At 41.2% G+C, this 27,453-nt stretch overlaps 1 protein-coding gene across 1 annotated transcript in view; it reads left to right on the forward strand.

Moving 5' to 3' along the window:
* The window catches only part of LOC117505150 (glucosidase 2 subunit beta-like), a 248,340-nt gene extending 221,606 nt beyond the window's left edge, over positions 1 to 26,734 (forward strand). Inside the window, exons 13-14 of the mRNA XM_034164700.1 lie at positions 23,702 to 23,801; positions 26,073 to 26,734. Of these exons, the coding sequence (XP_034020591.1) occupies positions 23,702 to 23,801; positions 26,073 to 26,210 (238 nt within the window). The 3' untranslated portion in view covers positions 26,211 to 26,734. The remainder of the gene's footprint in view (positions 1 to 23,701; positions 23,802 to 26,072) is intronic.
* The last annotated feature ends 719 nt before the right edge of the window (positions 26,735 to 27,453 follow it).

The raw sequence follows: 27,453 nt of genomic DNA on the forward strand, positions 1-27,453 counted from the left end.
CATGTTTAAAACATTTGCCACACCCTGGTGAATAATGGCAACTGTGCGGCATTGTGATATGTTTGTGGTGGTTAGTGACAGGTTTGATGCCACACACATGCTTTCTGTGTGAGCAGGCCTTATGTCGTCTTGGGCTATACATACTCTTTAATGTATATAGATTTATGGTATGTATACAGTGACTTGCAAAAGTATTCAGCCACATTTTAATACAAAAAATAAATTAGGCTTCCCAATATAAAAATTTCTAAAATTATCTTCCTTAAACTCAAACTCAAAGCAAATCTCTGCAATTTGATAGAAATGAATTAGAAATATAAAAGCCAAGATATTGGGTTGCATAAGTAATGGGCCCCTTTGGTATAGTACCTGTAAATAATATGTTTTATTGCCAGTTTTCTTCAGACAAATCAGGGGATGGATACATGAACATTTCCAAGTTACTGAATATGTCTTGGGGGCAGCACGGTGGCTTAGTGGTTAGCACCTCACAGCGAGAAGGTCGTGGGTTCAATTCCTGTGGCCTTTCAATCAATCAATCAATCAATTTTTTTTTTATATAGCGCCAAATCACAACAAACAGTTGCCCCAAGGCGCTTTATATTGTAAGGCAAGGCCATACAATAATGATGTAAAACCCCAACGGTCAAAACGACCCCCTGTGAGCAAGCACTTGGCTACAGTGGGAAGGAAAAACTCCCTTTTAACAGGAAGAAACCTCCAGCAGAACCAGGCTCAGGGAGGGGCAGTCTTCTGCTGGGACTGGTTGGGGCTGAGGGAGAGAACCAGGAAAAAGACATGCTGTGGAGGGGAGCAGAGATCGATCACTAATGATTAAATGCAGAGTGGTGCATACAGAGCAAAAAGAGAAAGAAACAGTGCATCATGGGAACCCCCCAGCAGTCTACGTCTATAGCAGCATAACTAAGGGATGGTTCAGGGTCACCTGATCCAGCCCTAACTATAAGCTTTAGCAAAAAGGAAAGTTTTAAGCCTAATCTTAAAAGTAGAGAGGGTGTCTGTCTCCCTGATCTGAATTGGGAGCTGGTTCCACAGGAGAGGAGCCTGAAAGCTGAAGGCTCTGCCTCCCATTCTACTCTTACAAACCCTAGGAACTACAAGTAAGCCTGCAGTCTGAGAGCGAAGCGCTCTATTGGGGTGATATGGTACTACGAGGTCCCTAAGATAAGATGGGACCTGATTATTCAAAACCTTATAAGTAAGAAGAAGAATTTTAAATTCTATTCTAGAATTAACAGGAAGCCAATGAAGAGAGGCCAATATGGGTGAGATATGCTCTCTCCTTCTAGTCCCCGTCGGCACTCTAGCTGCAGCATTTTGAATTAACTGAAGGCTTTTTAGGGAACTTTTAGGACAACCTGATAATAATGAATTACAATAGTCCAGCCTAGAGGAAATAAATGCATGAATTAGTTTTTCAGCATCACTCTGAGACAAGACCTTTCTGATTTTAGAGATATTGCGTAAATGCAAAAAAGCAGTCCTACATATTTGTTTAATATGCGCTTTGAATGACATATCCGCAGCGCAGTGCCTTTAATACCTATGGCATGCTCTAATCTCTGTAATAAAATTTTATGGTCAACAGTATCAAAAGCAGCACTGAGGTCTAACAGAACAAGCACAGAGATGAGTCCACTGTCCGAGGCCATAAGAAGATCATTTGTAACCTTCACTAATGCTGTTTCTGTACTATGATGAATTCTAAAACCTGACTGAAACTCTTCAAATAGACCATTCCTCTGCAGATGATCAGTTAGCTGTTTTACAACTACCCTTTCTGTGTGGAGTTTGCATGTTCTCCCCATGTTTGCGTGGGTTTCCTCCGGGTGCTCCGGTTTCCTCCCACATCCAAAGACATGCGGGTTAGGTCGATTGGACTCTTTAAATTGTCCATAGGTGTGTGTGTGTGTGGGTGTGTCTGTGTTTATTTGTCTGTTTGCGGCCCTGCGACAGACTGGCGTCTTGTCCTGGGTGTACCCCACCTCGTGCTCTATGGCTGCTGGGATAGGCTCCAGCCCCCCGCGACCCTTAATTGGACTAAGCGGTAGAAGATGAATGAATGAATGAATGGATGAATATGTCTTGGACTTTTTTACATCAATTATGAAGAAATACAAACAGTATGGCACTCTATGGTAAATCTGTGTGGTGTAGACTGAGTGACTGTGCAAGAAGGAGAAGAGTGAGGAAAGCCACCAAGCCACCCAGACAATGCAGAAGACGTTATAGGTTTCTCTGGCTGTGATTGGAGAAATTATGCATAGTGCATGTTTTGCATTTTGCATCATCAGTTACACAGCTTCTAGAGGAAGATTTTCTTAAAAAGAAGACTTGAAAGTTCAGCTGCAAATTTGCCAGAAGGTACATCTGAGATGCAAGCCTAGATTTGATGTTTTGATGAAAGAAAACTTATATTTTTAATTCATTTATATCAATTTAGAGAGATTTGCTTTGGGTTTGAGGTTAAGGAAGAGAAAATTAGAAATTTTGTATTGAGAACCCCGATTTACTTTTTGTGTTTGAAATGGCATAAAAAAATTAAAATGTGTTAAGTACCAAGGGGCCTAATTTTTTTGAAAGCCACGCTATGTATATACTTGTATATTTGGTGGCCTGACTCCAAGAACCCTGTTGACTTTTTGGCTTACAGTAACAAGGTTCAAATTGCTTTGTAAGTCCCACTATTTCACCAGTTATTTGCTTTCATGTTCAGTCTCTGGGAATTGAATTGAAATGCTCAATGTTGAATGTATAATTTTCTTGTTATGCAAAATTTTGACATAGCTGTCATTTTTCTGGCCATCACGCCAACTTTTTTGCACTTTTCCTTCGTGTTTCTCGTGATATAGACGGAGACAAAAGGTTACTCGTCTTTCTTCTATTTTTTCAAGCTTTGAATTTTAGATTTGAGGCAATAATTACGAGACATGGCCATTCGGCCCATTTTCACCGTCTCATTAGCTGTTACTGTCAGTGATGTGACAGTTTTATGGAGTGCAATTATAGAAAACACTATTCTACTGATATTGACACTTCAATGGGGGCAAAAGCTTTTCAGATTTGCGGCAACTCCTCCCCAAAGAGTCCAACTCAATTGCAGGTCTGTTTTTGTTGTAACAGACATCGGACAACATAAAGGTCGAAAAAAAGCACGAAAGCCTCCCGGCAAAGTGTCAAAACATTTAGTGTCCTTTGAGATATGATGCCTTCATACTTGTTTTCTTTTTAAAGCTGGCGTGAGACTTTTAAGACACACTGGGGATGATTTCTGAGCAGTTATCGGTTTTTTGTCGCGCTGTCAGACGCCAAACTAATTGGAGTCTAAAGCAGGGACGTGTTCTTGCACTGTCACTTCATGCACTGCCCACCCAGTTTGAGAGCAAAAAGTGCAAAGTTCCATCGTGTTTATAGCGCAGCATAGAAGATGAACAGAATGCTAACTGTGAGTAATGCGGCCCGCGCTCCTCTGCCTGCCTGTCAGTCCTCGTGATACGGACGGAACGCAACCGTGGTCAGACATGTCTCTGACTCAACTTAAAGAATGTTGAGAGGAAAACTGAAGCTAACTTCTGGTGTAGTTTCTGGGTGTGGGCAGCTGCGATATGCTGCAAACTGTTTCCGGCGAGGGTGTCAGAGAAAAGGCGAAAGGGTCGGTACATGAATCATAGCTAGCGTGCTGGGAATAAAGTTCATTTTTTCATCCAGACAGACCATCAGTCAGCGCGAGCAGGATGTGGTTACCCCGGCTGATATCAATCTGCATGGCGACATCTTCTTCATCCCCAGAGGAGGTGCAGGGGGTAGAGGGGAGGGCTCCGACTAAAACGGCAGCATTTATCACGCCGGCTCCAGCGTCCTAAACGACAGCCACGTATGGAAACAAAGGCATTAACGCACGTGGCTCGTCATTAACTCAGCACAGCGGTTAAGACGCTTGGTTTGTGGCATCAGTATGGTGGTGACTTGCGGCCTGCTGGATTTGTAATTATGACCCCGCTGCTCAATTTGTGTGCCAGGCCTCATAAAAGTTAAAATTGTTCCCTGAGCGCTAGCCGCCTTTCATGCTCGGTGTTGCTGCTTGGGTGGCGTTAAACCATTAACTGTACAAATGTTCTTAAGGAACAATAAATCAGCCCGTGAGTCACTTTTCTAGCCGCTTTCGCTTCCATTGTGGCTGCACACGCTGCCATAAAGATTTGATAAGGCACAGCAGCCACACTGTATGCACACAATTATCTGTAAATGTAGATATTATACAGCCCGTGTTCACCCGCGGGTTGCAATGCCTCCATTTCCTCTTTAGCCTTTTTGCCGCCTTTCGTCCAAAGCAGCTTGACTGCGTCCCAAAATGGCTATTGTCACAATAACACCAGCGACAATACTGATCATATTGTGGGGGAAAATGCTTGCATTGCGACAAACACCATCCCACTGTGACAGCGTCATCCATCTTCATAATAACGGCCGCTGCTGCCGCCACCGCCCGCGTGCAACAGACACAATGACGGGATGGCAAACGGTGTTTACAGCATTCAGTCTAGTAGTGAAGGATGTAGAGCTGAAATGAAATCCTAATATTTCATTTGCAGAAAATTGACAGCATTTTTCCCTCCGGGAACCAACTAATCGTTTAATTTGTGTTGCTGCTCCATTGTGAAGATTTGGTCATTTTCAGAAATTTATTTTGTACGAATATCTACATATATGTATGTGTGTGTGTCCAGCCTTTGGTACTATAGCAAATTAAAGAGGCAAATAATGAGGTTCAAGTGATTAAACTTTGTTTAATGCACTAAATAAACACACAAAGCAAATTATATATTAATATACCATGTAGGTGTCCTTGGCCTGCAGAACACATTTGGGTTTAATGTAAGGACTAGTCATAATCAGGTGCTGGTGGAGTGTAACAGGACATCAGAAACCAGAAGATCCTCTGTTCAGATCCCCATCAGACAAGAAAATCTCTAAGGGTTCTTGGACAAGAGCCTTAATCCTCTTATTGTTCCTGGTACTAATGTAGAATTGGCCAGATTTGGAACAGAAATATTGTTAAATTGGTGCTCTCAAATGTCAATAATGTGTTATGTGTCGGACGCAGCCCGGAGAACCGACCAGCGTTTGAAGGACCCAGTATAAAATAAGCAGAGCACGGTACAAAGGATAACAGTTTAATGAACATAACAGTGCTGTGAAAAAATATAAAAGTGCGCGGTCTGGCGTGGTGGTTTTGCGGTGCGCTCCCAGCAGCGCCAACGGTCCGGAGCCAGAACCAACCCGGACCCAAGGACCCCGCCGACACCCCCCAGGTGGCCGCGACAAACCGAGTCTGTGAAAGAAGGAATCATTATGCGAGTCCACACTCTACACACAGAGAGAACGCTCAAAGGTGCACAAACAGCAAACACTTCCTGGCTTAATTACTAATCAGCTTCCCACCCTGCAGGCATGGAACACCCAGTTCACAAAACTCCACTGCAGAGGAAGCTGATTACACGACCAACATACAGCTCAATATAATAAAGGTGTGAGGGACACCACATTTACTGACTGTATAAATGTTAGTCACAAAATCTAACGTACCTCAGGAAGTGTGCTGACGAGCGTGAGACCTCACTCACAGACCATGCATCAAACCTGGACGTTCTCTGCATCCACTGATGACGAGATGGCTCCCGAGACGACGATCTCACCCGTCTGGTCACAAGGTCGAGTCTCTGGCAAATACACACTGTGTACTCCAGTCTTAAATGCCACCATGTTCCAATCCATGTAGATGCACCACAGCTGTGAGTCCTGACGAGCCGCAGGTGATCAGCCTCAGGTGATCAGGGTGAGGTCCTGATAAACTCAGCTACACAGCCACTCAGTCCCAAATGCAAGCCACCTGGAAGGAAAAACAAAAGACAGGACAAAAGACAGAAACAAAAAGGCAGCCAGGCCCCCCCAGCCATACAACATAAAGATGATTAAAATAGACACAAGTGAAGCATTTAGATTTAAAGAACCGACCTAAGACCTTTGTAATCAGACAAGGCTGAAATTCAAACATATGTTGAATAGATGATTTTAATGTAGCTGTGGTGGAGCGAGGAATCCTTTGATTTTTTTTATTTTAAAGGTTGTTTTCAAGCCTCCAGGGAAATCACTTGGCCACGCCGTTGAGGTCACGGGGTCGGCATGTGCCGCCCTGCAAAGCTGAAGGGAGTCAGACCTTCTATTGTGTTTGGGGTCAAACCGCTTTTCACTCATCGACGTTAAGAAGGTGAAAAGGCAGCGGTAGATTTATGCAGTGCCCAGCCAGCAGCTTGTTCACCCTTCAACCTTGAAAATGACACAGTGTCAGCCAGACGAGATGAAAACACAACGGGCCAAACATGAATGGATTAGCATATATAAACTGCAAGAACAGAAAGATTTTTCAGATGATATGTTTTAGAAAAGGAAACTATTACCAGGAAATGCTACAAATGATATAAGTGGCTGTACGTACGTGCAAGAAGTCAACTTTTTAGGGATGTTACAGTTTCATTTTTCTCTGTAATGTCACGCCAGTTATTCCCTGTGGTGGTAAGAATGTAGGGCTTGTACAGGAAAAATGTGGATGACTGAGTGGGTTAGCACATTCCAGGCAGTTTGTGTAAGCAATAACTGAAAAGAAAGAAAGGCTATCATGTTGTAACTTACCAAATTAAAAGAGCGCCGAAAGAGGATGAAATGTTTTGCTGGTAGTTAATTTTGATACACCAGATCAGTCAACAAAGCAACTTTGTTTCACTTATTTAAGATTGCATTGACGTGTCTGCCGCCTGGTGGATGATTAGTGGATTCTGCTACAGTGCATCTGGAAAGTATTTACAGCGTTTCACTTTTTTCACAGTTTGTTATATTACAGTGTTATTTCAAAATGGATGAAATTCATTTTTTTTCCTCAAAATTCTACACACAGTACCCCATAATGACAATGTGAAAAAGGTTTTTATTTGTTACTGATTAGTTTTAGATTTTTGCAAATTTATATAAAAAAAAAAAACAATGAAAATGAAGAAATCACATGTACATAAGTATTCACAGCCTTTGCCATGAAGCTCAAAATTGAGCTCAGGTGCATCCTGTTTCCACTGATCATCCTTGAGATGTTTCTACAGCTTAACTGGAGTCCACCTGGGGTAAATTCAGTTGATTGGACATGATTTGAAAAAACACACACCTGTCTACATATAAGGTCCAACAGTTGACAGTGCACGTCAGAGCATAAACCAAGTATGAAGTCAAAGGAATTGTCTGTAGACCACCGAGACAGGATTGTCTCAAGGCACAAATCTGGGAAATGGTACAGAAACATTTCTGCTGCATTGAAGGTCCCAATGAGCACAGTGGCCTCCATCATCCGTAAATGGAAGAAGTCCAGATCCACCAGGTCTCGTAGTAGAACTGGCTGTCCGTCTAAACTGAGCAATTAGCGGAGAAGGGCCTCAGTCAGGGAGGTGACCAAGAACCCGATGGTCATAGCTTCCAGCGTTCCTCTGTGGAGAGAGGCGAACCTTCCAGAAGGACAACCATCTCTGCAGCAATCCACCAATCAAGCCTGGAGTGACGGAAGCCACTCCTTAGTAAAAGGCACATGGCAGCCCACCTGGAGCTTGCCAAAGGCACCTGAAGGACTCTCAGACCATGAGAAACAAAATTCTCTGGTCTGATGAGACAGCGATTGAACTCTTTGGTGTGAACGCCAGGTGTCATGTTTGTCGGAAACCAGGCACCATCCCTACAGTGAAGCGTGGTGGTGGCAGCATCATGCTGTGGGGATGTTTTTCAGCGGCAGGAACTGGGAGATTAGTCAGGATTGAGGGAAAGATGAATGCAGCAATGTACAGAGACATCCTGGATGAAAACCTGTTCCAAAATAGTCTTGACGTCAGACTGGGGCGACGGTTTGTCTTTCAGCAGGACAATGACCCTGAACGCACAGCCAAGATATCACCAGAGTTAAAGTACTGATAGAACGTGCAGCTGTGGATGATGTTTGGTCAATGCTGCAAATTATTAATGGCAAACTCCAATCACTGTTTTGGAACGTTTTGGAGCCTTTGGAACACTTGTGTTTTGGGACATTGTTCCGGAGTCTGTAACAAAATTAAGACACTACGTCCTGTGCAAAATGTAGTCTCAGTACGTCACCAACAATTTCAAATAAAATGTATTTCAAATTTCAAGGTAAGGTTTGAACCAAGTAGCAACCTCTTGTGCTGAAAAATGAAGCCAACGCAGAAGTGCCAAAAGTAGCAGTTCCTTGAATGGCCACTTGAGGCTGGCTCCAAAAGCGAGTCATTGCTCATAGATGCCACCACCCCCCCACTGCTGTGTTACAATGTCCAGCTTCACAACAGGAATAAACATGTTGCAGAGAAACGGTTTTGGCCTTGATAGTGAGTTTCCTTGTTTATGACAACAGTACAGAGGGGGTTGTGAATTTCTATGCATGTCATCAGTTTACACCCATATTAAGCTGTCATGTTATGACAAATTATTAAGCTAGTGATTGCTTATGTGCGTCTCAAGTCCACTAACCACTAGCAGTGGCTGCAAGCTGCTGTGGGCTCCACTGCGTTTACATTTTCGGAACAGTTTATTACAAATATCTGACAGTGCAGGTAACTGTCAAGGATGCTTATTCGCCATCTTTGGACGGTTTTCCGTCTTTTTGTAAATTATTGCCGTCTAAAAGAATGCTCTTGCTAAGGTAGTAAATGTGCAATGTCTCAATGTTCCCGACAATTTCCCGCCTGCTTCCCGCGCCAAATCTCATAGTATTGGTCAACAAATTTTCTACCGCGTCAGTTTTTCATCGTTTATTTCCAATATTATACAGAATAAATACAGGTATGGCAATAATTTAACGCTGATATCATTTAAACAAGTACATTCTGTGATATTTTGGTATTGTTGTATGATAAATGTAATGCTTAGTAAGGTTCTCTTTGGGTATCATTAAAAAATGATTCGATCCGTCGACATCAATAGCCTTTTTGCTTAATGGTTCCCTTATTGGTCCTTCAGAGCGGCTGTTGTTTTTGGGGTGTTTGTCGGGAAAATGATCGTGTCTCTACGTTGATTACAGAACCCCTGCAGGGTCTGTAATCGACCATTTCTGCAGTGCGGCTCTTCTTTGAAGCTTGAAGCAATGAAGCATTGATCCGACCCGCTGCTTCGTTGGTTTTATTTCGCTTTATCTTCATTTTTTCCCACTAAAACCCCAAAGAGCACATGTCTGTGAGTAATATTTACCTTTTTTATGTTAAACCAACCTGCTATGGTCTTCTAAAACAGTTGATAGATGTACTTTATAATTTAAAATGGGACCAATGCTAACGTGTTAGCATGTCTATGGCATTTTCAATGTTAAAGTTAGCATTAAGCTGTTTGGATCTCAGCATGTTTGTGTGCTGTTTGTGTTTGTTGTCGTAGAAGAGTCAAACGTATTACAAATTGTAATATTTTTAACTGTATTTTTGGTTATATTTTAATAATAATAATAGCAACAACAGTAATAATAGTAATAATAACTAATAATGCTACAATAGAATTTTACAGAAAGAGACAAAAAGAACCTGATAAAAAAACACAACAGAAAATATAAAACTAACTCACAATGAACATAAATAAATCTAGAAATAAGTGTTTCCTGTGAACACCTAGTGACTCTTACACCTCCACTTCATCCCTGTTTTATTTCAGTTTAATACCATATTTTCAATGTGTTAATTACTTCAGTGACTATCTGTCAAGCTGAAAAACTGCTGCATCGTAGTAAGAGCAGAATACTACTGGAATGAATTTGAATAATGAAAGTTGTGTTTTTTTCTCACCAAAGTGCTCACTCCAGTTTATTGTCTGGAATAGTCCCAGATTGCATTTCAGAGCTTCTAGAATTCAAACATTTTTGTGCGGGTGGTAACAGGTGGTGATATGGTTATTCTGTGTTAGCATTGTTTTGTAAACTATTGTGTTGTTAGATTCTGTACATGCTTCGATCATCAGGATGGCACAACATGTTGTGCCATCCTGCGTGAGATCACAAGAGAAATTTAACAGCTGTTTAGGTCCAAATTTAGTCCAAAGAATGCACCAGAATGCACCACAGGGCACTTATATTCTTAAAATTTCCTGGGTGGACCATCCCCCTGAGATTCCCCCAGACCCCCCCTCAGTTTTCCGACAGCATTCGGGGAAACCTTTGCTGTCTTGAATATCATAGATGAATCACATTGCTGCCTTTTTTTTTTTTTCCTCCTAAGCATCCATGTGATTGTACTAACGCACCATGTAGGAAATCAGTGTTGAGTATTGAGTGAAATGTTATTATAGAATTTGTGTGTTAGTACCGTTATCAAAATTAGCAGGAAGCAATAGCTTGGTGATTTATGGGCTATATGAGGTCACTGTTTGTAATCCTATGGACTTGGGCTTCATTCATCCTATCTAAATCACGCCGGTCTCACCCACAACAACAACTCTTTACCAAGTTACGGTTTGGCTCTGACTTAGCCGGAGTCGGTTACTGCCAAGATAGTGACATTTAGAGCCACCCTGTTGCACCACTGTGTGTGTTAATCTCAGCCAAATTTCCATTGTCGTTTTGCTGTAAACAAAAAAAAAAAAAAAAGAGGCACATCTGTTGTACTGTCTGCTGCATATCGTCGATATGTGAATGCGGCAGAAACGGAAACCAAATATCAAAGCAGATTAGTGCCGTCAGTCACTCTTGCAGGATCACATCGCTCAGTATTCAAACCCACAGGTCTGCCTCCGTCCACTGTATTGAACAGCAGATTTTTCCAACAAAAAAACAGGCGAAATGAGGTAACCTAGCAACATTGAAAACACGGCGCATGTATGACCGCCGTGAAGGAGCCGGGCATTTGAAATGACAGCACAGAGCGGTCCCAGAGAGAGTTGGATGCACACTGGGCACAATTTTCTTTGTAAAGAAAAGATACAAATAGGTGGCAGCGTGCTGTTCAAAGACCTGCTTTTTGAGCTCCACGCGCAACCTATTCTCAGACGCGCTGGCAGACTCCCTGTAAAATCAGAGTCAGTGACCCTACATTGTTTTTGGCAAGAATCTCAAAAGCTGAAAAAAAATCTACAGAACGGATCCAGAGAAAATCTCCAGGTGCAGTGATGTGAACGCCCGCAGGCTGTCGGAGTCCTTTGAGATTCTGTAGCTTTCAATGTTCCACCTGAGCAGACTTACTGGCACACACACACCACAGAAAGAAGAAACGCCACTCTGTGGCCTTGGTAATATGGAAATGTGATCAATAAGTCGATTCTCCGTGAGGGCAGCTGGCGCATCTGAAGCTGTTTCATGGGGGCAAAAAAAAAAAACAACCCCCGCCCCCCAAAAAAGGAATGATGTGAAGATGGAAAATGTTCCACACCACCTCGACTTTTGAGATTAATTACCGCTCTCTTGCAGTTTTCTGCAGCGGCTGCAACATACATAAACAGAAGAGCAGCGCCATAGCTAATTATCTCAATAGGTGGTGATTTTATGGCGCGGCAATCACGAGGGAGCGGTGAGATTATTACTGTAAAAACTTGAGGAATGCACGCCGGTTACATCGGCGCAGAAAGTAATTAAACAGAAATCTGAAATTGAATCGGGGAATGACGAATCTCATCGCCTTCACTCAGGAGGCGGCACAAAGGGCGTCAATAAAATCAGAGTATTTGTGGCATTTTAACACGCGAGGAAAATAAAACATAGATGGAATGTTGTTTGAGCATCTGGTAGCCGTTTCTAATTTCCAGATTGTTGATTCTGTATTAAAAATCAACCAGTAGTAGCTGGGAAAAGGCTACAGTGGTGGTCACCTTACACCTGGCTGTTTTGGAGAATTGGGCAGGATTGGGCTGGTTGCGCATCTGGTTGGTTGACTAAAATACTTGTTTAAATTTAAATTGTAGTTCTAAGTCCTGTTATAGTTGATATCCGTGTTTTGTGAATGAATGAAAAGAATCATGCGGAAGGTTCCCGGTTCCAAACCCCACCCTTGCCACATTTCTCCATGTAATTGTGGAGTTGCGTCAGGAAGGGCATGCCGCGTAAAACTTGTGCCAATTCAACATGCAGATCAACCTCGGATTTGCTGTGGCGACCCCGAGTGCAAACAAGGGAGCAGCCGAAGGGACTTATTAATGTGCAAAGTTCCTCAGCCCTGTGTTGTTTCTGCATAAATGGTTATTTTTTTGAGGATTTTCTTTTCTTTAACACACCAGTAACACACCACATGTTCAACTTTTATTTTTGTTAAAGAAAGTAAAGAGGCCATACCAGCAGCAAATGCAGAAAATGGTACATTTGGGTGGGAAAAACAATCCTGCATCAATTCAACAACAGTTGCATCAAAAACATCTGTCAAATTAAGAAAATGTTTGCACAAAGAACACAAATATACGCAATGTAATTTGACAGCATTGATATCAAGTCTGCTGCAAATTCTTGCTACATGTGCAGAAACAAATGCACTTGCGAAGATTCCCAACATGTGTTGTGGCTTTTGTCTGGGAAAGACCGCATTTCTGGGTGTAGAGAGATTGACATTTGTTTCACTGCATATTTTTTTTTTTACTTTGACATTTGACTCTTGACAGATTATATTGGGCACTGCAGTCTCGTTTGAGGGAGGGCGCTAAAAAGAGGTAAAATGTGACGCATATGATGTAATTTCTCAACTTCCAGGGGGAAAAACATGGCAGTTTCTCTGAGTTTTTGGCCAAATTGCGTGCAAACAAAGTGAAAATACAAACAAAAAGTGATGATGCGGTGGGAAAGCGGACATGTGTTGCAGTTTGTTTTATGACCCAGAGCTGAAATGTCTTGAGGCGGTTTTGCAGATCAAATCAAATCAGTTTTATTTATATAGCGCCAAATCACAACAAACAGTTGCCCCAAGGCGCTTTATATTGTAAGGCAAAGCCATACAATAATTACGGAAAAACCCCAGCGGTCAAAACGAGCCCCTGTGAGCAAGCACTTGGCGACAGTGGGAAGGAAAAACTCCCTTTTAACAGGAAGAAACCTCCAGCAGAACCAGGCTCAGGGAGGGGCAGTCTTCTGCTGGGACTGGTTGGGGCTGAGGGACAGAATCAGGAAAAAGTGGAGGGGAGCAGAGATCAATCACTAATGATTAAATGCAGAGTGGTGCATACAGAGCAAAAAGAGAAAGAAACACTCAGTGCATCATGGGAACCCCCCGGCAGTCTAAGTCTATAGCAGCATAACTAAGGGATGGTTCAGGGTCACCTGATCCAGCCCTAACTATAAGCTTTAGCAAAAAGGAAAGTTTTAAGCCTAATCTTAAAAGTAGAGAGGGTGTCTGTCTCCCTGATCCGAATTGGGAGCTGGTTTCAGAGGAGAGGAGCCTGAAAGCTGAAGGCTCTGCCTCCCATTCTACTCTTACAAACCCTAGGAACTACAAGTAAGCCTGCAGTCTGAGAGCGAAGCGCTCTATTGGGGTGATATGGTACTATGAGGTCCCTAAGATAAGATGGGACCTGATTATTCAAAACCTTATAAGTAAGAAGAAGAATTTTAAAGGAAGCCAATGAAGAGAGGCCAATATGGGTGAGATATGCTGTTTCCTAGTCCCCGTTAGTACTCTAGCTGCAGCATTTTGAATTAACTGAAGGCTTTTCAGGGAACTTTTTAGTCCAGCCTAGAGGAAATAAATGCATGAATTAGTTTTTCAGCATCACTCTGAGACAAGACCTTTCTAATTTTAGAGATATTGCGCAAATGCCAAAAAGCAGTCCTACATATTTGTTTAATATGCGCATTGAATGACATATCCTGATCAAAAATGACTCCAAGATTTCTCACAGTATTACTAGAGGTCAGGGTAATGCCATCCAGAGTAAGGATCTGGTTAGACACCATGTTTCTAAGATTTGTGGGGCCAAGTACAATAACTTCAGTTTTATCTGAGTTTTTTACTAATTGGCTTCATGGATAGATAAAGCTGGGTATCATCTGCGTAACAATGAAAATTTAAGCAATGCTGTCTAATAATACTGCCTAAGGGAAACATGTATAAAGAGAATAAAATTGGTCCTAGCACAAAACCTTGTGGAAGTCCATAATTAACCTTAGTCTGTGAAGACGATTCCCCATTTACATGAACAAATTGTAATCTATTAGATAAATATGATTCAAACCACTGCAGCGCAGTGCCTTTAATACCTACGGCATGCTCTAATCTCTGTAATAAAATGTTATGGTCAACAGTATCAAAAGCAGCACTGAGGTCTAACAGAACAAGTACAGAGATGAGTCCACTGTCTGAGGCCATAAGAAGATCATTTCTAAGATGATCAGTTAGCTGTTTTACAACTACCCTTTCAAGAATTTCTGAGAGAAAAGGAAGGTTGGAGATTGGCCTATAATTAGCTAAGATAGCTGGGTCAAGTGACGGCTTTTTAAGTAATGGTTTAATTACTGCCACCTTAAAAGCCTGTGGTACATAGCCAACTAATAAAGATAGATTGATCATATTTAAGACCGAAGCATTAATTAATGGTAGGGCTTCCTTGAGCAGCCTGGTAGGAATGGGGTCTAATAGACATGTTGATGGTTTGGAGGAAGTAACTAATGAAAATAACAATCAGATGAGAGAACACAGCTACTCTTGTTTGCTGTGTAGGCTAACTCTTAGTGACATGATGCCTTCCATTTGACTTGTCTTTCCTTCTCCATTGGGAACTGAAAAAATTCCACTTTTTGCAACTGCTTAAGTGATTGCAGCCAAATACAAAACATGGACAATTTGTCCATGTGAAGTTATGCTGTTTAAAACCTCAAAACCCCAAACTCCCATGGTGCATTGCAGCTCAGTGTCTGTTGTTTAGTGGTTGGGTAAAATGGCTAATTTTTCCAAAAATATTTTTCAAATGAGACCGTTCCGTATAGCAACTAGTGTGACTGTTTTTCGACCATCAACATGTGAATGCAGCATTAGGAACACATTCCGTAACTGTTAAGGATGTGGTTAACGTATAATAGCATATGCATTGCATTTGCACTTGGTTTCCACATACTGTTTAAAAAATGGTGCAGTGCACCTTCTAATATTTAATGCAAAAGAAATGCCTTTCTGTGAGAGTACAACAGTTTTTTTTTTCATCCACCTGTGTGGAATTGTAGCGGTCAGCTCACTTTTATTTGGCTTCGATGCAGGTGATGTAGCTAGAAAAACACAAGTCGCATTCAGAATGTGTTAAACTCATGAAAGTAGTGTGTTTTCGAACTTATAACTTCACAACTTTGTGCAACAGTTATGCAATTGAGGAGAAGGAGCTAGGTTGTTAGCTTCCCAAGGTTGTTAGCTTCCAAAACTTGCTAGCTTTTCAAAGCCGGTACAAAGTGCATATGGTCTCTGAAAAACCACTGCATAGGTATTTTTTTTTCAAAGTGAATCATGTCTACATCAGACTTCAGGGAGGCTTCCATAGAAATAACTGGGTAAACAGTTTGTCAAGGATACAGCGGTATGTGGAAATGTAGCGTTGGCGCAGTGCAATGTCAGGGTAGTGATGCCCTACATTCAAAAATGTCTTTTCCAGAAAATGTGATCACTTTGTCAGTTTTTCCAGTCCATTGCATTACGAAATAAACAAATGGGGGCCAATAGAGGCTGCTCAGTGTAAGGTCTGTGACAACCCGTAGGATAGTTCTCCCAAAACAATTCTGTTTAAAAACCTTTTATTTTTTTTTGTTAAAAGCTCAATATTTGGCTTTATTGAAAATTGTCTGTTTAAATTGAAGTGTCATTGACATGGGCTGTGCTATCTGCAGGAATGACATCAGCAATGTAAAAAAAAAAAAAAATAAATAATAATAATAATAATAAAAAATAAATTGCTATTTTTCTGATTGAAGTAATTTGTGTAAAATGAAAACAAATTCAATGTTGTTCTGCTTTCCACTGATTTTTTGTTTTGTTTTTGGAGTATGCTCACTTAATGAGTGGAGGGTTGCTCCCTTTCATGTTTATATCAAAGCCGTCCATTAATTGTTTTGATAGGTGTTTGAAAAATGAAATTGGTTTTTTTTTAACCCACAATAGTGACAGATCCATTGTAACAAGAGCATAATTATATATTGAAGCATTTTACTTGATGTGCTCATTTTCAGACTGTCAAGGTTGTTTGCTGAAGTGCCATAATTGAAGAGAGGGAACCCCCCCACACACACGCACTTTTTTATTTACCTGGGAACAGAGGAGGTGACGGTGTAGTGGTTAAGCGTTGGGCTTGAGACCACAGGATCCTCAGTTCAAATTCCAGCCTGACGGGAAAATTACTAAGGGCTGTTGGGCAAGGTCCTAGTTGTTCCCGGTGCGTAGTGGGCGCCATGCATGGTAGCAGCCAGACATGTGGGTGAATGTGAGGCATTGATGTGTAAAGTGCTTTGAGCGTGTGATGTAGATGGAAACTGCGATATAAATGCAGTCTATTTGCAACAGCTGCTGCTCTGTTTCCAGGTAACGGAGGCTGGCTGTGGCTCTGTTTTTACTGTTAGCTAATCTATATGATAATAGCAAGTAGCCTCTGTGGCATCAATCACACAGAAAACGGGGAGAACTGACATTTGCTGTTTGGTATGTTTATGTATTTTGTGTCAAGAATGAATGCTTTGACAATGGAAAATTTTGTTGACGAAATAGCAATTTTAGCTCACAAGTAAACAATGGATGTAGTGCTGCAATGCACCATGGGAGTTTGGGGTTTTGTGGTTTTAAATGTTATTGTGGTTCATGTTAGTTTAACAGTGCTGTTAGTGGTTCAATTGGTTTAAGTCAGTTTAGTTCAGTGTTATTTTTCCGGTCCCATGAGTGAGAAGAGTATTGCGTTTGATGTCTTCCGCCACCGTCTCTGTTTCTGCATGTCTGCGGTTGGAAGCACTTGCTTGCAGCAGAATGCGGAATAGACAAAAACCTCTCTGTGTGCACACGTGTGTGTAACTTTGATTATGGAGAAACTGGGGAGAGCTGACATTTGCTGTTTGGTATGCTTCTGTCTTTTGGGTGAAGGATGAATGCTGCCAAAACAGAACATTGTTAGGACAAATCTTTTTGGAGAAACTGTGAATATTAGCTGACGTTGCTAACTACATTCTGGACTCACATGCCCATTCTAGCATGGGGTGTTAAATCATCTTTATATTAAAAGCATGAGTGCGTGCGTTATCTTATTTAGTAAGTTCAGTGTAAGTACATAATGTAATTGTAAATATCTTAATGGATGACACAAGAAAGCAAGATCAATTATTTCCATTGTGGTCCATTTAAAAATCAAATGACAAAAAAGTAGTAGTAATAAAATAAAATTGTAATAACACTAATAGTAATATAATGATAGTAATAATAGTGTGTGTATGATAACAAGAACCTAAACAATGTATAAATACATTAATACAGTCAATTAACATTAAAAAATGACATAATTAACAGAAAATTAAAGGGCTGAATGTGTCTTATAAAAATTGCTTTTTGAAAAACATTTTGGACTCACACGTCATTCCAACTCATTATATACAAGAGTTGCTTAATTTATTAGCACCCTTGTAAAAATGTCTGCTACCTATTTTATAAACACTACCCAGTCTAGAGCCCGAGGATCCCTGTGGGCAACATGCGAGTTTATAAGAAAAGTAATGCTTCAATGTGTGTGTGTCACAATATGGTTCCTGTGCTGAACAACCATCCAGGCGAGGGTTAATAACTCCTGTGTGTCTGAGGTGAGGATTACAGGGTTAAAGTGGTCGGGTGAAACCCCGAGTGGCCTTTTGGCTGAGTAACCATGGCAACGTCTAGCCCAGTTGTTAATGAGGCGCAAGTGTGCTGTTAACAGAATACTGATTTTCGGTTTGACATCAGCCCCCAAATCATATCTGTCAGGAGGTGTTGATGAAATATGTAGGCTGAGTTTGTTTTATAAGTGCACATGAAATGGCGTGAGCCTGCTGTGCCTGTTTGGGATTTATAGTAAATATCAGGGCAAGGAGACAAATTGTCACCAGAATGGCGGCATAAAATGATAACATCTAGCTGTTTGGCTGAAAAACCTTGCAATTTCTCCAGCTAACCATTTGGTGTTTTATGTTCCTGCTGTGTGGAGCTAGTTAGATTTGGATCTTCTACCCTGTACCTCTGAAATAAATGGGAAAAAAGCTCATATGTGAAAAGAAAAGTGATTGGAAGATGCTGCATAATGTGCCCTTTTTGATAATAATAATTTATGAAAGTGCTTGGTACAATGGGGGGTGGGGAGGTTGAAGAAGAGCATCACTGATTGGTGCTGGCATGAGCAAACTCTGAACTTGACTCATAATGCCGTTCAGATTGGTGCTCCACCATGGAGCCAGTGTCGCGTAGACCTTTAGCAGTGCATTTTGGTCATGTGGCACATTTCTCTGTGCATGGTCCAGCACCTAGATGACTCCCACAGGTGGAGAAGGTCAAGGACTTGGCAGTGGCACATGGAAGGTTGTTTTTTTTTTTTTTTTAGATGTGGCAATGGACTGGTTGTCTGCCTGGGTGGTTACGATCCAGGATCCAGTGTTTTTCTGCGGTGTGGTGAATGTGGCACCAGTCTACTTGACTATGGCATATACAAATTATGCAACATTCATGTAGATTGTACATAGTCATGGAGTTGGTTTTTAATGCTCTGTCGATGATATGGAGGTATTACATGGTAATACCTGTATTACCATGCGATCACTAACCCTCTCATCCAGCTCGCAGGTGCATGTGGTTTCCACTGATCATCCTTAACATGTTTCTACAGCTTAATTGGAGTCCACCTGGGGTAAATTCAGTTGATTGACACACGCCTGTTTACATATAAGGTCCCATATTTGAAAGTGCATGTCAGAGTACAAACAAAGCATGAAGTCAAAAGAATTGTCTGTAGATGCCCGAGACAGGATTGTCTTGAGGCACAAATCTGGGAAAGGGTACAGAAACATTTCTGCTGCTCTGAAGGTTCCAGTCAGCACAGTGGCAGCCATCATCTGGAAATGGAAGTAGTTTGTATACATCAGGACTCTTCCTTGAGCTGGCTTCCCGTCTAAACTGAGTAATTGGAGGAGAAGGGCTTTAGTCAGGGAGCTGACCCGATGGTCACTCTGTCAGAGCTTCCAGTATTCTTTTGTGGATAAGGAGAACCTTCCAGAAGAACAGCCTTCTCTGCAGCAATCCACCAATCAGGCCCGCACTGGCACGCTGGCACGCCATGTTAATGATGTTAATGATGTTGAAAGATGGACAGTGAAAGATGATCCATGTATGTGCGGAGATGCACGATGTTATATCAGGCCAACAGGAAAAACATCTATTATATAGAGAAATGATGCTGTCCACCGTTCCACCGACATCTGAACAGTCATGACGATGTTACATCCACAATAAACCTAATTGTACAGATGCATTATCTAACTCAGTGTAGGTGTTTTTTTTGTTTGTTTGTTTTTTCTTTACAAGGAGGTTTAGATTGTGTGCACATTTATGTCTTATTTTCTTAAAAGTTGAAGGACCCATACAAAACACGTTTGTGTTTACTTCAAGAGACTCATTTAGCATACTCACTTTAGAACATATATGATATGTCTTAATATATGTCTTAATAACATTTACATTTACTTTAATGGACTACCCACCAGTGGGGAATAAGTTTCATTACAGTAGATGTCTTTCTGAAAGCGCTGTAACTAGGTTTAAGGATATGATTCCTTCTTTGTTATGTTCTTCAATGCCATATACCAACACAGTGCAGAGTAGCTACCTAAACTCTGTGAGTGAGATAGATTATCTCGTCAATAGCTTTACATCCTCATTGAGCACAACTTTGGATGCTGTAGCTCCTCTGAAAAAGAGAGCCTTAAATCAGAAGTGCCTGACTGCTTAAAGCAGATAACCCCTAAGCTGGAGAGGAAATGGCATCTCACTAATTTAAAAGATCTTCATTTAGCCTGGAAAAAGAGTCTGTTGCTCTATAAAAAGCCCTCCGTAAAGCTAGGTTTCTTTTCAGCACTGTAGCCAGGATGACAAAGAGTCAGAGCTCTATTGAGCCGAGTATTCCTTTACCTTTAACTAGTAATGACTTCATGACTTTCTTTGCTAATAAAATTTTAACTATTAGAGAAAAAATTACTCATAACCATCCCAAAGACATATCGTTATCTTTGGCTGCTTTCAGTGATGACGGTATTTGGTTAGACTCTTTCTCTCCGATTGTTGTGTCTGAGTTATTTTCATTAGTTACTTCCTCCAAACCATCAACATGTCTATTAGACCCCATTCCTACCAGGCTGCTCAAGGAAGCCCTACCATTATTTAAATATGATCAATCTATCTTTGTTAGTTGGCTATGTACCACAGGCTTTTAAGGTGGCAGTAATTAAACCATTACTTAAAAAGCCATCACTTGACCCAGCTATCTCCAACCTTCCTTTTCTCTCAAAAATTCATCTGCAGAGGAATGGTCTATTTGAAGAGTTTCAGTCAGGTTTTAGAATTCATCATAGTACAGAAACAGCATTAGTGAAGGTTACAAATGATCATCTTATGGCCTCAGACAGTGGACTCATCTCTGTGCTTGTTCTGTTAGACCTCAGTGCTGCTTTTGATACTGTTGACCATAACATTTTATTACAGAGATTAGAGCATGCCATAGGTATTAAAGGCACTGCACTGCCGTGGTTTGAATCATATTTATCTAATAGATTACAAATTGTTCATGTAAATGGTGAGTCTTCTTCACAGACTAAGGTTAATTATGGAGTTCCACAAGGTTCTGTGCTAGGACCAGTTTTATTCACTTTATATATGCTTCCCTTAGGCAGTATTATTAGAAAGCATTGCTTAAGTTTTCATTGTTACGCCGATGATACCCAGCTTTATCTATCCATGAAGCCAGAGGACACACACCAATTAGTTAAACTGCAGGAATGTCTTTCAGACATAAAGCTTTGGATAAAACTGAAGTTATTGTACTTGGCCCCACAAATCTTAGAAACATGGTGTCTAACCAGATCCTTAATCTGGATGGCATTACCCTGACCTCCAGTAATACTGTGAGAAATCTTGGAGGCATTTTTGATCAGGATATGTCCTTCAGTGCGCATATTAATCAAATATGTAGGACTGCTTTTTTGCATTTGCGCAATATCTCTAAAATGAGAAAGGTCTTGATGCTGAAAAGCTAATTCATGGACTATTGTAATTCATTATTATCAGGTTGTCCTAAAAGTTCCCTGAAAAGCCTTCAGTTACTTCAAAATGCTGCAGCTAGAGAGCATATCTCACCCATATTGGCCTCTCTTCATTGGCTTCCTGTTAATTCTAGAATAGAATTTAAAATTCTTCTTATCTTAGGGACCTCATAGTACCATATCACCCCAATAGAGCGCTTTGCTCTCAGACTGCAGGCTTACTTGTAGTTCCTAGGGTTTGTAAGAGTAGAATGGGAGGCAGAGCCTTCAGCTTTCGGGCTCCCAATTCGGATCAGAGAGACAGACACCCTCTCTACTTTTAAGATTAAGCTTAAAACTTTCCTTATAGTTAGGGCTGGATCAGGTGACCCTGAACCATCCCTTAGTTAGACTGCTATAGACTTAGACTGCCGGGGGGTTCCCATGGTGCACTGAGTGTTTCTTTTTATTCACCTCTTTTTGCTCTGTATGCACCACTCTGCATTTCTGCTGTCTTCCACAGCATGTCTTTTTCCTGATTCTCTCCCCTCAGCCCCAACCAGTCCCAGCAGAAGACTGCCCCTCCCTGAGCCTGGTTCTGCTGGAGGTTTCTTCCCACTGTCGTCAAGTGCTTGCTCATAGGAGGTCGTTTTGACCGTTGGGGTTTTTTTGTAATTATTGTATGGCTTTTGTGATTTGCCGCTATATAAATAAAATTGATTTGATTTGATTGATTGAACAGGTGAATGACTGGGTAGGAAGTTGGCATGTCAATATGTGGAGCTGGGTTTGAATCCCGTGCACGCTAACCATTTGTCTGCTTGGACAACACACTTAATCAGCACAGTCTTAGTCCAACAAGATTAGGTAAAGAATGTAGAATAAAAATAGTAGCTCCATAGAATAGAAGGTAGAGAATGTTAACGGCCTTGGCTGGGGAAGTAACCTGTGTGGGATTGGTGTCCTTTTCAAGCTGGATTCATGTGGTTGTTGCTATGGAATCCAGAGATGAGGACTGGCAGCAATGAGTGCCAGGGCTGATGTTGGACTTACATTTTCTTTGTAAAATATCAGGTATTTGATAATTGTTGTTAGTTTTTGGCTCTGATCTTTGAGTCTCAGCGTCATTTTTGATCCTGATTGCCTAACTGGTTTGATCTTGAAAGAAATTACAGACCACTCAAGGGCTGCCTCTGGTTGATGAGAGATTAAAGTTCAAAAGTGTTTATGTCCAACTACAGTGAAAATATAACCTTTGCAACTTGACAGCTGCTTGTAGTTAGGGTTAGGGTTGTAGTTGTGTGTAAAAGGGTCTGTCAATACCATTTTGGGGTAGGTTTTTATTACAGGGAATGATCTGCCAATAAGATTCCACCTCATGATTCGTGTGAGTTCAAACGAGCGGGGTGTGTTGGCCCACTCTGAGGTAACCCGGAGCCTAATTGACAGGGTTTGGCTGCCTCGTGAGACACAGGAGAGGCTGACAGAACCAGAATGGAGACGAAGGATTGGAACAAAAGGTGAGGTGAGGAAATGAGCTTGTGCACATTGGAGGGCAGCAGGCAGCGAGGCGATGCACACCGGTTCAGCCACAGCGAGAACCGTGGCCGCTGTCACTTTCTCCACTTGCGGCATCTTCCAGCCGTGACAGCAGTCCATTTGAGGGCCTCCTGGCGCTAACGGAGTGCTAAAATCCAATTAAGAAACCCGGAAGGAAAGAGGAGAGGCGCTCGGGCCGAGGCCAGCCTCCGCTTGTACAAGCAATTCGCCTCCGACTGACCAATCGAGGCATCTTAAATAAGCCGCACGCGTCACTCAGATACCTGAAGACAGCCACAGAGTAAAGGTTGGGGTTGAATGAGTGGAAATGAATTGATGGTGTTTTTTTGGTCAGTTGGAAAACTCTCAGACATGAACGCTGGTGTAAACCCACACAAAAAGTCAAGTAAACTCACACACAATGAAAACTCTCCAATGAAGTACTGAAAGTATTGCACTCATTTTGTCTATTTAATCTGCTGAGGGAAAAAAAAATCCACCGTGTGACCTTGTTGGCCCTGATGAAAGAAGCACTTAAATAGAATAAAGGTTAAGTAATGTCAGTCTTCTAAACTGTGTTGGAATGGCTTTCTGCTGGTGTTCTACTCTGGTTTTCTCCAATTCCCTTTGAAATGTTAGTCAGGATATAATTAGTTAGCACTGGGCAAACGCGGCCTTGTTTGAGATGAGCTTATCTGGTTGTTGTGGCATATTTCTTTTCGTCTGCTTCCCTCGTGTGTTACTGTTCACAGAATTAACTCTGACAAATTGGTAATTAATATTTCACCTCGTTTTTGAGCTGAAGGAGGTTTGCTGCCAAACCGGCCATCCTGCCGATAGATGTGCTTAAAAAAGCATTTTTGTCCTTTTTCATTTCAGGAAGTGGGGGATGTGGGCGGGATCATCGCAAAACCACTATAGCAAGATGATATATGAAAATGGAGAACCCTGCTGGCAAGGTGGTTCACGTGCTACAACGGTGAGTCCACAGTTTAGCGTTTGAAAAGAACACATTGTACTTTAACAGGTGAGCGCATGAGGAATCCCTCCAGCACGTCCCGGGTGTTCCCTGATGGGGAACGAACTCCTAACTTAGCCTAAAATGTCCTGGCCAGGAAATTTTCGGCTAAGTTAGGAGCTGGTGTCTGAGCAAGTCTGTGAGGAGGTGTGAGTGGTTGTCACAGAAAGAGGAGGAGAGAAAAACAAAATAAATGTTGGTACAACTGATCATATCATGGGTAATGGTGCTGTGATGATGAAACTCAGCAAAATGAAATGAATTGTTAAACATAATATGTATTTTGTATTTTCATTGTGGCGCATTTAAGAATCAAATGATCAAGTAATACGATTGAAGTGTCACGCAGTGGTGCGAAGCTGGCTCTATGGTACAGGGAGTCCCAAACCGGAAGAGCCAAATTTTGAGTCCACAGTGAAACAGGAAATGTCAAACAATTGCTGGAATGACAGATGAGATTCCATGGACTCTCACAGGAAGTCAGTGGCAGGGATTTTGAATTCAGTGAATCAATGTCAAAATGTCAAATGTTGTACACCTCCTGGCATGAGTGGAGCCGGGGTTGCAATGGACTCCACCGAAATCTGATTGGACATGTCAAGGTACTGCACGTGTGGTTGGAAAGAGCTGCATTTTCAAATTGGTGTCACATTGACTGCTAGGTTACCACGCAAAGTTATAATCCACCTTAGTAGAAGACGAAAAATATTTGGCTCAGGTTTAAACTGAACATGTTGTTTGAATCACAGACTAACAATGACACCAACGTTTTATTGTTGAGTCAAGGCCTGTAGGATTGAAATAACATCTTAATTGTGCTTTCTGAGTGACAGCGGGATGATTTAAAAATACATGTCACGGAGTATTTGCCAAGTGTCAAAACATTTGGCATTTCACACCTTTTAATTTGTTAAAATTTGTTATGCCATTTCATATACAAATAAGTAAATCTAAAGTTATCGTCCTTAAATTATCGTCCTGTTTTAGTTGCTGAGATGAAAGCCTAGATCTGACGTTCTGGTGAAATAATCTTTTGTATTTCTTCATAATTGATGGAAATAAAGTCGAAGACATAATCAGTGATTTGGAAAGGTTCATGTTTACATCCCCAGACTAGTCTGAAGAAAACTACAGGTTTTATCAAGTTGTAGAGGTTTGCTTTCAGTTTGAGTTTGAGGAAGATAATGTTAGAAATTCTTTATATGTTTTTGTATTTGTTGTTTTTGAAATGACATAAACAAAATGTGTGAGCTACCAGTGTGTTAGGACGCAGGACTTACGACGGGTGCAAAACTGAGTGAATTTACACTGTTGCTGCACTTTGTGTGAAATTATAATTCAATGCGATAGTCATGTATTCTTCTCTGAACACCAGGAATGCTTTCCACCCACCAAGGCAAGTCTACTGTTGTTCCACCTGACAGGCAAGACAGAAAAGGTGGACAAAGTCCAATCACCACTTGAAACTTGAGCACAATATCTGTCAGGTTCCATGTCAGGTGTGTTTTGTTTGCAGGAGGAATTGTCCTTATCGGGTGCAGTAGGATGGGTTACCATGAAGTAAAACAGGTTGTTTGTTGTTGCGCTTTTACAGAAGGCAACAAAGTGATCTGTTAATAGTGTCAAGTTCAAGTACGGGATTGACAGTAGTGCTGTCGAACATCAGTGTAGTTGATTTGTTTGATGAGAATTAATTAGTCTGCCTACAACTCCCGCGGTACTAGACCCAAAAATAGCCTCCATGTCCATATCATATAGTTGTGCTGGCTCTTGGCTGATTGTTTTTTTCATCCTGTATGTCTTCTCGGTGGCTTGTTGTCTGGCTAACAGGGTCTTTTTGTGGCTGGTTTTTCACCTGGAGGAACCTAACAGTCAATGTGACACTGCTCTTTCCAACCACACGATTTTCCTTGAGCTAACAAAGCTTGGCTTTCAGTTAGCATAGTCCAAAGTCCACAACTTTACCTCTAAAGCACTTGATAGTGGATGCTTGATAGTGGGAGAAGAATTAGAGCCAGCCAGATTTGATGATGGCTCCACGGAGATGGATTGTTGGGGAGATGGAGGGAGGTTTGTAGGGAGGTGGATGGAAGGAGACTCAACCAGTGAAATAATTGTGAAGGTAAAGTGATATAAGTCAGTTATGAAAAGAATCTGTCTGTATGTCTTGTAACTTTTGTCGATCAATGTATTTATTCAGTTTTTCTTGGTTATCACTTTTTATTGTCTAAGGTGACATTCCAATGTGGAACGGAGACCAGCCTGCGATCGGTGAAGGAACCCGCTAAATGCCAGTATGTCATGGACTTCCAAACTCCTGTCGCTTGCCAACCTGTGCTGAAGCAGCAGCGTCTACACAGTGAACTGTGAGCACTTGTGACCTTGATGGTCAGGTTGGGCGGCGAGGGTTCTTGCTCTTGCTTTTGACCAGATGTTTGATTTCATACGTAGTCACGGTGACAGCATCCGAAACAGAAACAGAATCCGAATCACCTTTATTGTCATTGCACAGCAATCAACACAGCGAAATTTGCTTGTGCATCCTCAAAAACAATGACCAATAAAAGTACCATACACACATTTTGCTGTGTTTTTCAAATATTGGTGATGTTATAGCAGACAGTTGACAACTGTGAGACTTTTCAGAGGTAGCTAGGAAATAGAATCAGTCCTGCATCTCATTTGGTCCTGTCCAAAGGGTGTTCCAAGAAATACCTCAATCTAACTTGCCAGTAAACACTTGCACATCATTTTAGTCCCTCACTGTAAATGAAATGCTTGTGTGTCCATTTTTGGAATTGTGTGAAGAAAACTGAGAGGAAAAAGTGCTTATGGGCTCTGAAAATGTAGAAAATTTTGTTCAACATTTTGAATTAAAACTGAAAGTGGACACTACAAGTGCATCTTGTTTTATTTCAACTCCATTGTTGTTTTGTGAAGAGGGAAAATTACTGAACTTATAGTAATGTAAGATTTTTTGCAACTTGTGGAATTTATGTTTTACCACCATCTGGAATATTTGTGGCCAATTTCCTTGGGCTAACAATTGCCTATTGCAATCTGCTTGCTGTCATCTCGCTTAACTGTTGTTTGTTTTTTTTTTTTCCCCAAAACTTAAATTTGCAGAAGAGAGCACTAATTGTTTTGTTTTTTTTGCTATGCCCTGTTGCAGTTTAATGCATTTTTCTTTGGTGAAGGTAGACAGGATTGAGCAGTAGAAATTTTACAAGTGCATTGATTAATGTGATACTGTATGGTTTGAGTTTGAAGGGAAACATTTTAATACATTTTTTTTTTTTATGTCCAACTCCAATTCCAATGAAATTGGGACATTGTGTAAATTGTAAAAAACCAGAATACAATGATTTGAAAATTCTCTTCAACCTATATTCAATTGAATATACCACCAAGTAATGTTCACACTGATAAACTTTATTACTAAAATAGCTTCTATCCACAGTGGTGTAGTGTGTTTCTTTCTTGTTGTGTGTCTTTTGCACAATGACATTGTGGTGTCTGGGTCCACCACGGTGCTCAGAGAAATACCACCAGGTGTCGGCCCGCAGGGTCACGGGGATTTATTGAAAGTCAGTGAAGCAGAAATCTCCCTTAG

The sequence above is a fragment of the Thalassophryne amazonica genome, chromosome 23 (assembly GCF_902500255.1).
Source record: "Thalassophryne amazonica chromosome 23, fThaAma1.1, whole genome shotgun sequence".
Taxonomy (NCBI): Eukaryota; Metazoa; Chordata; class Actinopteri; order Batrachoidiformes; family Batrachoididae; genus Thalassophryne; species Thalassophryne amazonica.